At 29.5% G+C, this 13,323-nt stretch overlaps 1 protein-coding gene across 1 annotated transcript; it reads right to left on the bottom strand.

Moving 5' to 3' along the window:
* Window positions 1-9,091: 9,091 nt before the first annotated feature.
* Window positions 9,092-13,007, bottom strand: LOC130676986 (uncharacterized). Its single transcript, XM_057483502.1, has 3 exons — window positions 12,791-13,007; window positions 12,476-12,715; window positions 9,092-9,096 (listed from the first exon to the last, which is right to left on the bottom strand). The coding sequence occupies exons 1-3, from the start codon at window positions 12,951-12,953 to the stop codon at window positions 9,092-9,094; spliced, it is 408 nt and encodes a 135-aa protein (XP_057339485.1). The 5' UTR covers window positions 12,954-13,007.
* Window positions 13,008-13,323: the final 316 nt, after the last annotated feature.

Here is a 13,323-nt window from a genome sequence, read left to right as displayed (position 1 = left end):
GTTTAGCAAATATTTGGGCACATATGCATTTTATTTATTTTCAATTAAGATATTTTAGGAATATCCGAGTGGAATTGTACTTGTTTTTTCTTCTAATTTAATCAATTTAATATAGTTTAAAACTGACATTTTTCGAGATTATGAAAAAAAAGAAAAAATTGAATAACTTTTTTTAAAAAACCGCATTAATTGAATTTAAAACTATTACAGAAAATAAAGAGAACATCATATTATCCAAATTTCAATAATAAATAAATGGAATTTATTATAGTTTAAGATAACATATTCTTAAATTAAACACGTAAAAAAATGCTGGAGTTGAATTTACCACACCAAACTAGTAAAAATTGTACTACACTTTGTGGTCGCCGCATTGACAACTGTAGTAACATAAGCCACAGTATGCATGATATTTCTCTACTATAGGAGTTCTGCTTACTACTGTAATGTGGTAAAACTTTGTAGGCTCCACAACTACTCAATGTAGTATAAAATACTTGTTTTCTGGTTTTGGGAACCACACAATTTTATATGAATTGGTATTTGTAACTATTTTTGGAGTATACAATACCAGATTAGTTGTACAATCTACTCCAATGTGCGGTAAATTGATCGAAAGAAGAAAATAACAGCGCCACCTACAACTTTTTTACTCCACTCTGTGGGTATACTTCGATTTGTGTCAGTGTATTTTATATGATAAATAATATTATAAAATATTATAAATAATAATATATGAGTCATTCCATGCCCGATGAAAAAAGATTTTGTCTAATCATATATGATTATATATGTTCATATATATATATATATATATATATAAATTCACAAACAAACAAAAATATATTAGACTTATTCAAAAAAATCGACTAATTTTTTTTTTTCTTCATTATATCGAAAATATTGTTGGAAATGACGAAAAAAAAATACTGTGAAAGTTTGAGCTCTTAATATTGATATTAACAACTGGCGCATCGCTATTTTCTATTTCCCATTTAAATAAGATGAGAAAATTTATTCTTTAAGCTTAGGAATTTTGTAGCTCTCGGTGGGACCAATACTTTTCAATGTTCAAGACATATTCTTATGGGAAATTTGACGCTCTACAAAGAAGGTCTCTTATAATTTTTCGATGTTTTAATTTCTTCAAAAGTTATTCAAAGTTAAAGTTAGATTGACGATAAATTTCTACATTTTTTAATTTTTTGACGCAACCATCAACTTTATCGGAAAATTTTACAGGACATTTTTTGTAGAGCCTTTTATTTCCTACAACTTATCTCAGAGAAAATTTTGGATATTTCTCACAAGTCGTAAGTTATTCGCAATTAACTGATAATTTGATATAATTAATTTTAAGCAACGAAATTTAGATTTTTTAAGAAAATTTCCAGTTAATTGCAAATAACATACGACTTGTGAGAAATATCAAAAATTTTCTGTGAGATAAGTTGTAGAAAATTTAATGCTCTACAAAAAATGTCCTCTAAAATTTTCCGATAAAGTTGATGGTTGCGTCAAAAAATTTAAAAAATGTAAAAATTTACCGTCAATCTAACTTTAACTTTGAATAACTTTTGAAGAAATAAAAACATCGAAAAATTATAAGAGACCTTTTTTGTAGAGCGTCAAATTTCCCATAAGAATATGTCTTGAACATTGAAAAGTATTGGTCCCACCGAGAGCTACAAAATTCCAAAGCTTAAAGAATAAATTTTCCCATGTTATTTAAACGGGAAATAAAAAATTGCGATGCGGCAGTTGTTAATATTAATATTAAGAGCTCAAATTTTCACAGTTTTTTTTTTTTGTCATTTCCAACAATATTTTCGATATAATGAAGAAAAAAAAAATTATTCGGTTTTTTTGAGTCTAATATATATTGAGACAATGTGAATTGTCTTTCATCACTCTCAGCCTTGCGGTTCCCGCTTTGATCCGTCTCGTTGCCGTCTGACGTTGATGTCATAGTGCCGTGGTCACATGACAACTCGTTACGTTGACGCATGCCTGTTAGGAAGAGGTGGAGACAGTCAGGAGGCGAGCCCTATGCCCAAAAATTATCAGTCACCACTTCGATCCTGGATACGTTAACGTTCAGACGTTATTATCATTTAATATTAATTGTTATACTTGCGATATTCACGTATTTTATATTTTGTAAATCGCATAGTTTTCCTGGCAATTAACTTGCAAAATAGTATTTTTTTGTATTGTTTATTAGTTATTAATTATAATTAAATTTAAGTACATTGAAAGTATTATACGTTACCGGCGACATATTCGCGGTAATAAAATTCAATTAAATAATAAAATCAGTGTATGATAAGGATTTATTCCACGTGGCCACTACTGCGTATCCTGCGTTCCAGCCAGGACCATTAATATTGTATTCTGCGTGAAACGTTATTGTAAGTAGTTGAATTTATTATAATTGGCAATAAAACTGCACATTGTCCTAATAAATTCCCTATTTTATTCATCACCTTATTCTATCCCTATTTTAATATACTGGTGGGATTATTTAATACGATAAAATAATTATTAATTAAGTTAGAAATAGTCAGTAAGTCAGCTGTGAGAAAGCTGCATAGAAATTATCAGCCGTGAGGTAAGTTGATAAGCTTTTTTTTATACGTTGCCGAGTTTGAATAAGTGCGGGTCTTTGCTTTGCAAGAACCCCAGCCCACTGCTCTGTCCAGCATAAAATAAAATTTGTTAGAGGCCAGCCTAAGCCAGGGTTCAACCCGCGAATTCTGGTGGCTGCTGGTAAAAATCGCGAAGACAAAAAGCGATTTGTCTCAATATATGTATATATGTATATATATATATATATATACATATATATACATATATATATATATATATATATATATATATATATATATATATATATATATTATAACGCAAAAATTATACGCTAATCTTTGCGCTACAACTTCGTTCTCTGTCCTTAGCCTTCGGTCTCAATACTAATAGGGCGCCAGGTAATTTTTATCACTGGAATCACCAAACCAGTAAATTACGGAAATTTTGATAATTTTTGATCTGTGGAATCATCATCAAAACCACGCACAAATAAATTAGATAATTTTTGATCTGTGGAATTATCATCAAAACCACGTAGAAGTAAAATTCAAAACTTAATAGCAAAACAAGACAGAGACTGGAGCACTAAAAACAGAGTTACGGTATGCCGTGGTGTCGCTCAGTGTGTAGGTTTATGGAGAGAGGGAGTGGTCCGGGTTAAATCATCTCAAACTCGTGTAAATTATTAAATGATTTGCAATTTTTATTTAACAATAAAACAAAACAAATACTAGGACATTGTACAAATAATCTTACTCTCTATAACAAAATACTGAATCCGAAAAATACAACGATCCGGTAAATCCGGACGGCAACTTGGCATCTAAATGATGCGCGTCAAAACCTTATAACTAAATTAATTAAAAATAATTAATTAAAATAAATTAAATAACTGGAGCCAACCGATACTCAAATAGTAATCGGTGAACGGGAACCATAATCCAAATTTGTTACTCTAGCATACTTGCTGTAGCAAAAATCGTACGACTAACGTACCTGGATCTCATTTTTGACGTTCATTAGGCAATAATTAACTTACTGACTAACATATTCCCTATAATTATTTTATAAAAATAATATTAACAATAGATCGCGAACATGACTCTAAACTGTAACTACTTTCTCATAATTTTCACAGATCTTATATCTTTTCTTTTACTAAAACCGTAGCATAATATCTCAAGATTCTAACTCGAACTCGACTAATTATCTATAATAATTATCTCATACCTGATTAATGATGAATAAAATATCAAGTAACGTCTCACACTGTTTAAAGCAATACTTCTGTAACGATAACTCCAACCTGTAGCTTTCTGAAGCATCACTCCTGAACACGTCTGCTCGCTTCGAGCGACCAGAGTCGAATCCCCTACTGTACTCCCCAAACTAAAAACATCATCGCCATTTATACCGACACTCTATACTTTACTCCATAACTCCAACTCGATATTGAGTATGGATATCCCAATGTGTGCGCTCTCCTGGACTTGGCTTCGGTGAGATCGCAGACTAAATTCTTAAATCTAAGTGACCAATGGTTACCCTCAGCAGCACACTGGTCAAAGCTGTCCACTGAGGCCTACCAACAAAACCCAAAACTCCAAAAATGACCAGAAATCGCGGCTTCCACAGCGATAGTGGTCACTATACCATCGCTGAGTCCTGCCAATCATAATAACAATAACTGATCTCTTACACCTAGACCATAGTCCTTATTTTGGAGCGCTAGCATTTCAGCTAGACCTCTGCACTCCACATGGAAGTCTCATAGGGCCAGGCAAGCATCCTGACATCAGATACAACCGGGTGGCAATTACCTGAGCCCCATTCCACGGTTGCTCCGACTTTTCCACACACTCAATAAACCAAAAACTGAAAATTTCAAAACTCAAACTTTATCTTTTACCCAACTCTAATCTCAACCCATATCCCATAATAAATTTATCATATAAATTTTCTGTAGCCAAACGTTACTCCATATTTTATCCTTAAACTATATCTCGATCACCAAAAAAAACTATATAAAAATTGTAATTTACTGTAGCTAAATTCTAAATCTTGAGTTACCATGCTCGGTTATGCCCCAAAATCAGTTGGTGCTTGTGACGTCAACTCAATCCAAGCCTCGTCCAAAAAAATAACGTCACAATATATATGTATTGAAGTTAAGCTACCACTCGATATTAATTTAACCCAGATTTAAATTATAAGTAAATCATCATTAATACAAATGCGATTTTCGAGAATCTGAATATACATAATCTATCATTTTTAGTTCTTTCTTAATTAGTTTTGTAAAGTATACTTACATTTTGGTGAAAACTTAATGTTACTTCCGATTGGTAATCTGCGATGTAATTCAACAATCGTTTCTGGGAGGTATAAAAAAGCAATCGCTGATAAAATAATTCTCTCATTACAGTCATAAAATTTTTCTAAAATAATCAACACTAAAAAATTGTTAAAATAAATTATTTCTACACTGTAAAAAATCAGGTGTGAAAATGGATTTTATTGTAATCTTCATTTACTCCGTCACCACAGAGTTCCGGAGTTTTAAAAAAGCTCACTCTGCGTACGAAGTAAATAAGTGCTTTTTTTAGCCAAGTGATTACGGAATGTGGTGAATATTAATTCACTCCGAATCGACTCCAATACGGAGTTTTAGTGTTGAAATAAACTTCTCTCCGGAGTGAATTTCACTCCGTAGATTAAATAAATAAAAGCACTGTCCACTCCGCGTCCGCTCCGTAAATTCTTTACAGTGTACTAAAGGATGAATCAATATGTGATACTAACTGATCCCTTCATTCTCAAAATAATTTCCTGTTAAAAACCGATAAATTTCACATAAAAGTCTACCAGCATCTGCTTGGCTGTTTTTAAATAATTTTTTTAAATGACTTGATGAAATTTCCACAAACGATGATATAATACCAACGTCAATTAAAATTTTGTGCGTTCGACTAGTTATTTTTTCATGATAATCACATTTTATTACATTATCCAAGGCTCGAAGTTGTTTCATCTAATTAATAATAATATATTATATTGTAGTTAATTCATTATTCATTTCTATGATAGAATAAAACAATGTAAATTTTATATTCGACCTGAGAAATCGAAAGTTCTTGATACCAGCCTGGGATATTTGATTTCATTTTCTTTAGAATTTTTTTTTGTTAGCTAAAAGTTTTTGAAACATATTCAAAAGGTTATATTTTTTTTTTTTGGTTTGTTTCAGTTTACCGTCATCATTTGTTTATTTACTTTTTTGTTATTTTCAATATAATTATGGGTTCAATCAATCGTTAAAATTTTTTAGAATCGTTTTTTAAAGCATACAGCATAAACTGAGTTGAGTTTTTTCAAGTAAATAGTACTAAACAAAGTATTCAATTTTATGAAATATAAATCGTTGTTAATAATAATAAAGTAAATTATTTTCTTAACTCTGACTGCATGACGATGACTTTAGACATTTAACGACCTTTTTCTGCGTGCATTCATTACATAAACTATTATATATACATCTAGTGATATCGAGTATAATATCAATTCCAATTTCACATGATGTATAAAAAAAGTTTGGTAAATCCAAAAGTGCACGACTCTTAATGCTCATTTGCAAAAAAACAAAAAGAAAAAATTCCATCTGGCAGCCACATTGGAAGGTAGATTTTTCGAAAATTTTCAGCACCTCCCTGACTTTTCGCTAGCTCACGCTTAGTTTAAAACGAAGGCGGCTCTTTTTCATTTTTACTAAGGTTAAAAATCAGTTTTTCAATCCAAGATTCTTAATCCACAATTCAAATATTGTTAATATACATATATATTGATATATAGATGAATGTACGAGCAATACTTTTAATCACGTATTACTAAAATCTTAGATTGACAAACTAGCTTTGAGTAAACGCACAGTAAAAAATATTGTGTCAAAATCAACACAATCTGTGTGTGAGAAACGGTCCACGCAATATTTGTGTTATTTTTCAACACAGACTATTTGAGTTGAATTTCAACACAAAATTTGTAATAAAATTTCAACACAAAATTTGTGTTAAAATTTCAACACAAAATTCGAGTAATATAAGAAGTAACTTCAACACTTTTAAATGTTAATGATGACACAGAAAAATGTTAACTTTTATTTTTGTACCACGGATTATTTTTAGGTTATCAAAAGTGTCAACAATTATTAATTAAAATTGATTCTATATTTCTCTCTATTTTTTTCAGTGGAATTTTATATAGTGGAAACCTAAACATGCAAACCTCTCAATAAGACAATTTATAGATAAATTGAGAAAAATATAGATAGATAGAAAAATATTTTTAGTCATTGCTAATCTATTGTCATGCATTTTTTAAAAAGTTAAATGCCGTTTTTTCTGTTTTACAATTCTCTCACTAGTTAGAAATCACGAGAGTTCGACAAGCATCGAAAAAAATATTAGTTTTTATAAACAAATGCGCATAACAGAAGATTAGCAATGACTAAAAATTTTTATAACAGCTTATTTGAAAGATCTTTTAACCCTTTATAAAATCGGCAAGAATGGTTATTTTCGTATCTCTAATAGTTTAAAAGTTATATTAGTTTTTTAGTAGACAAATGAAGCAGCCGCTGCAACTTTTGTAGCACGTATTTTTTAAAAGTACAATAAAAAATTGAAAAAATTTTTTTTCTATACTTTGTTATATGTGGTCGTATTTATAAATTTTATAAGATTCAGAAAAAAAATATAACAAAGTTGAAAATTTGTTTATAACAAATTGGTAAGTTAATAAACAATGAAATTGTTGATAAAAAAATATTTTTTTTTGTTACTTTATAGAGGACTGTCAATTATGATTTTTAGATAAAAAATAATTTCTTAACTAATTATTTAAACCATCAAAATATAAAAAAAACGATTATAAACAATTAAAAATTGTTATTAAGGAAAAATTTGTTTTTTAAAAATCATAATATTTGTAATAGAATGAATTTGTGAAAAAAAATTTTTTTAAAATATCAAAATAATCAATTTGTTTATGAAAAATTTATCAACAAATGACGGAAAAATTTTTTTTTTCAAATCAATTGATATCTTATATTAATGAAAGAACGATAATATGATGATTAAGAAAAAAAAAAATTTTTTTAGCAACATTACTTGGATTTTTCAGTTTTTGTTAAAGTACAAAAATTATTATAAACAAAGTATGAATATTTTTTTAACTTTTATCGCGTGATCTTGTTAAGTATGTATGTAAGAAAAGCTCCACGAAGCGAAAAATTTATACGACAATTATTTAAACATTTTTTCTCATTTACAATGAAGACGTAAGTTCGAGAAAATTTTGTTAGTTAACAATCGTTCAACTTGTTGAAAAATTAACTTTAAGTAAAATTTCCAACGGGAATAAATCATTGAAAGTGTTCAGAGAACACCATAATTTTTTAAAATTAAAAAAAAAATATTTAATACCTTAAATAAATTAATTAATGTGTCGTACTCGCTTTTGACACTGCGCGCGCAACTTAAGAATATCGCGCGGAGACCCATTTTCAGCGTTAAATTAAAATTACAAATAATGGAGATAGAAATCCGGGAGATGGGAGTTTTTTTTTGAAAATTTCCTCCTCTTTAAGAATCTTTTTGTTAGATTTCTTAAATATTAATAGTTTATGAAATATTGGCAAAAAACGAAAAGCCTGTTTTTTTTTATCTTAATTTGTTTATAACTTTTGCAATTTTTTACGTGCTAATACAATCTTTTGGCACATTTTTCTAGACGTCATTCCGGATCCAATGAGCTATCTCACCTAATTTTAAGAGCAGTATCTCTATTTTCGACCATTTTCAACTTATCGACTAGACTATTAATATCAATAGTAAGAGCTCAAACTTGCATAGTAATTTTTTTTAGTCATCAGGAATAATATTTTCACAGTATCGAAAAAAAAAAATATAGTCGATTTTTTTGGCCCAGTCTAATACATTCCTATACATAGTGTATAGCCAGAGTTGCAAATAGCGCATTAAATTTATAATTGCATTAGTGTTTCAATTAAATTTTTTTTTATATTTCATAATCCAAAAACAACAAATTAAAAATGATTTTGTAATTTTCTAATTGAATATCTTTGAATTGAAAATAATTTTTTCATTTTTAATCCAACATTTTTCAAATAAAAATTAAATTTCAAATTTTCAATTCGTAAAGTATCGTTGAAATGTAATGGCTTAATTTTTAAATCTACGTTTTCGAATAAAACATTAAATAAAAAATTTAAATTCGGAAAACCAGATTAAAAAATTTCTTTCTAATCTCTAATTCCATATCTAATAATTGAAAAGTCAATCAAAAATTTTAATTAGCCATAGCTAAAGGGGATTAGAAAATTACATTCTGTTTCTAAATTTTCTATTTTCGAATAAAAAAATAAAATAAAATATTTTTAATTCTGAACATCGGATTGGTGTTGGTTTAATTTTAAATTCTCTGCTTACGCTGAAAATTATTCAAAAAATTTAATGCTCAAATGTCTTAACTATGCATGATCTTCTTAATTCAAATTCTATTATATCTGACGATCAACAGTAAGTTAATCCCATGTGTTTGAATTAATAAGTAATTTTTTAATTTTTAATCCCACGTATCTGAATTAGAATTAATTTTTGAAATTTTAGACCCACGTGTCAATTTAAAAACTACTTTTTTAAATTTCAATTTCACTTCTCTTATTAAAAATTGGTTTTTCGATTCTTAATCTCACGTGTTTATATTTAAATTAATTTTTCAATTTTTTAATTCAAGTTGTTGAATTAAAAATTAACTTTGTAATTTTAATCGATATAATTTCAATTACGGATTGAAAATTCAATTTTTGATTGCAAATATTCTCATTAAAGAATTCGCAACCCTGTGTATAGCCTCCCTGCGTTTAACGTAGTAGTAATAATCAGATGGTTCCACTTTTGACCACCAGATGGTGTAATTATCGAATGATATAATTATAATAGCAAACGGCAATAATAATAACAGCCATCCCAAAGAATATACATTAGACAGTGTATAGCCACCATACATAGACTAGACATAAAAAGGTTACGATTTTTTATCGCGTTACGGACGTTTTTTGCCGGCTAGGGTACCCCTCCGCAACGCGCCGTAAGGAACTTCGTTCCAAAAAAAACCCTTGGGCCAAAAAAAAAATCTCTTGGCCCAAGAAAAAAATTCTTTTGCTCCGAAAAATAAATTGCTTAAGTGAAAATAAAAGTTGCTTGGGCCAAGAAAAAAAAATTTCTTGCTCCAAAAGTTTGCTTCTTCAATAAAGACTTAAATTTTTCTTAGTCAAAAATGTATTTTCTCTCCGACGGCTTGACGTGCTAATTCTGTTTTTTTTTTTTTTAAATCTGAAACGTAATTTTTTGTGTTTTTTTTTTTTCGAGCAAAATTATTCAAGACTTAAATTTCAAGTAAACTTTAATATTAAATATTTAAGTCATGATGTATTATATGATATACTATAGTACAATTCAAAAGGGTACGTGTAGTTCTGTCAAATGACAGAAGAGTACTTGAACAAAATCGTGATGAAATTTGGAATATAACACTTCTGAATAGTCCAGTCGATGAGGACGAAAAAACGGTGCAAGATCAAAAAATCCGCTTTTATCAACCGATTTTAAAAAATGTTTTTTTCAAAATGCTAGAAAAAATTTAAAACAAAAAGTTGATTTAAATTCGATGTGTGCAAATTTTTTTTTTATAAAAAAATTAGATGTAAAATTGAATATCTCAGAAACTATTGAGAAGTTATCGAGACAAATTAGTATCATTATGTTTGCGATTTAATAACGAACAAAATAAATTTCGACCGAAGTCTCTATGACGAATAGTTGCTGAGGTAAAAATTATTGAAGCGCGAAAAACGAAAAAGCGCGTCATTTTGTCCGTGCGCGTATAAACAAAAGGCTGTAACTCGGTCGCATATCAATATTTTTACAAATTTTTTTTTTTATTCTTTTGGTAAATCATATATCAACCATAAAAAAAATTGATAACGTCCAAAAAATTTTTTTCGAATTTAAAATTTAAAAAAAGTAAAAATCACATTTTGTTAATTAAAAAATAGAAAAAATAATAAATAAATGAAATGACCTAATGGATAATTTTGTTTGAACAATTACCTAAACAATTACGGGTAATGACAGTTGAAAAAAATTTTTTTTTCATAAGAAAATGCGTTTTAAAAATTATTGGAATTTATCAACAATTAAAAAAAAAAAATACTTTTTTTCGATACAACATAAATTAATCTCGCAAAATTCTGAATCGAACGGTACAAACTAATTCTGGTCGATTTTAAAAAATTTTTCCTTTATAATTTTCTGTATGAGGACTTAAAAAAATTTCTTGCTACGGGACTTAGAAAAAATTCGACTTCGGATATCTTCGGGAATTGCTAGAGAGAGAAAGTAATCGTTATCCGTTAGAAGACGACACTACGTCTTATGCCGACTTTCTCTCTCTAGCAATTCCCGAAAATATCCGAAGTCGAACTTTTTCTAAGTCCCGTAAAAGAAATTTTTTTAAGTCCTCATACAGAAAATTATAAAGGAAAATTTTTTAAAAATCGACCAGAATTAGTTTGTACCATTCGATTCAGAATTTCGCGAGATTAATTTATGTTGTATCGAAAAAAAGTATTTTTTTTTTTTTAATTGTTGATAAATTCCAATAATTTTTAAAACGCATTTTCTTATGAAAAAAAAATTTTTAACTTCCCGCTAAGAAAATTGTAAATTTTCAAAAATTCGGGAAGTTATTTGTTTCGGTCCGATTTACGAAAATCGAATTTCCATCAGATGTCGACGTCTCGAGGTCCTAGGAAGCTATCCTGACTAATTTCACGATGATGTCCGAGTGTATGTATGTGTGTACGTACGTACGTATGTATGTATGTAAATATTTATAACTCTTGAACGGATGAACCGATTTTGATCGTTGAGGTGTCATTCGACGCGGCTTGTTAATGTCTTGAAGCCGTAAAAATTTGAACTTAATCGGTAGGGTACGTTCAGAGATATTTTAAAAATAAAATTTTTTCGAAAATGTTTTATTTGGATAACTTTTAATTTGCTCGATGGATAGCTTCCTAGGACCTCGAGACGTCGACATCTGATGGAAATTCGATTTTCGTAAATCGGACCGAAACAAATAACTTCCCGAATTTTTGAAAATTTACAATTTTCTTAGCGGGAAGTTAAAAATTTTTTTTTCATAAGAAAATGCGTTTTATTGTTGGTTATTTTTATATAGTGGAAACCTAAACATGCAAACATGCAAAATAACCTTCTCAATAAGACAATTTATAGATCAATTGAGAAAATTATAGATAGCCCGAACTGGGAATCGAACCCAGACCAATTCGGTAACGCGCCGAGTGCTCTACCAGTTGAGCTATCCGGCCCTATACTATATTCCGTTCAATTTGATCTATAACTTATTGAGCCACACCGTCCTTCTTACGGTAATACACCATTTTTATATAGTGGAAACCTAAACATGCAAACATGCAAAATAACCTTCTCAATAAGACAATTTATAGATAAATTGAGAAAAATATAGATAGCCCGAACTGGGAATCGAACCCAGACCAATTCGGTAACGCGCCGAGTGCTCTACCAGTTGAGCTATCCGGCCCTATACTATATTCCGTTCAATTTGATCTATAACTTATTGAGCCACACCGTCCTTCTTACGGTAATACACCATTTTTATATAGTGGAAACCTAAACATGCAAACATGCAAAATAACCTTCTCAATAAGACAATTTATAGATAAATTGAGAAAAATATAGATAGCCCGAACTGGGAATCGAACCCAGGAATTGTGGATTATCAACAGCTCGTACACGATTTATTGCACGTGAAAGCGATGCCGGTTTAGGTAACAAAGCAGCTACAGGAGACATCACACCACGTAAAGAACGTGATACAACTTTTGCAGGCTTATCGTCGGTCTTGCGAGCTCGCTTTAATATTTTATTTTTTACAGCTTTCGCTTGAATCGCAGCAACATCGCCTGGATGATCATGAACAGGCACAGTGCCTATAATATTGCCTAAATAACAAAATAAAAATGAATAAATAAAACATTTACAATAACATTTATACATAAATATAATATCACACTTACCGGTGCGGAGTTCGCTATCCGTGTGAATTAATAGGTTACACTTCGAATTGGTAGCACAACGCCAAGAAATATCATTTTTGTTTATCCGCTTTTTTGCATATAAAATGCCTTCATGAACTAATAATTTATTGCCTTTTTGAGAATTAATAAATGTTAACGGCATTTTATAGAACTCAAATGTACACAAAAGTTAACAAAAAATCAACTAAATAAACGCGTGGTGATGACTACAATAACTCATGAACGAATAACACCGTGAAAGAACAGTAACCCAACCTAAAAAACAACAATTATACAGAGTTCAATATCTGACCAATAGATGTCACGACATCGATAATTTGAAATTATTATTTTAGGCGGCAAGATCAGATTTTAAAGATTTTAGAATTAATACACAATATTGTGCAATTACTTTCTTATTTTTTTTTACAAATTTATCAAAATTTTAATCAAGGTATAATCATGGTTTTTGTGTATGTTTGCTCGGTAATAGGCCAACGCAAACGCGGGTAATATTGTTGCGCCCTTTTATC

Source organism: Microplitis mediator, chromosome 11 (assembly GCF_029852145.1).
Source record: "Microplitis mediator isolate UGA2020A chromosome 11, iyMicMedi2.1, whole genome shotgun sequence".
NCBI classification, from domain to species: Eukaryota; Metazoa; Arthropoda; class Insecta; order Hymenoptera; family Braconidae; genus Microplitis; species Microplitis mediator.
The sequence above is the reverse complement of the archived record's forward strand: the minus strand, read 5'-3'. Positions and strand labels throughout refer to the sequence as shown.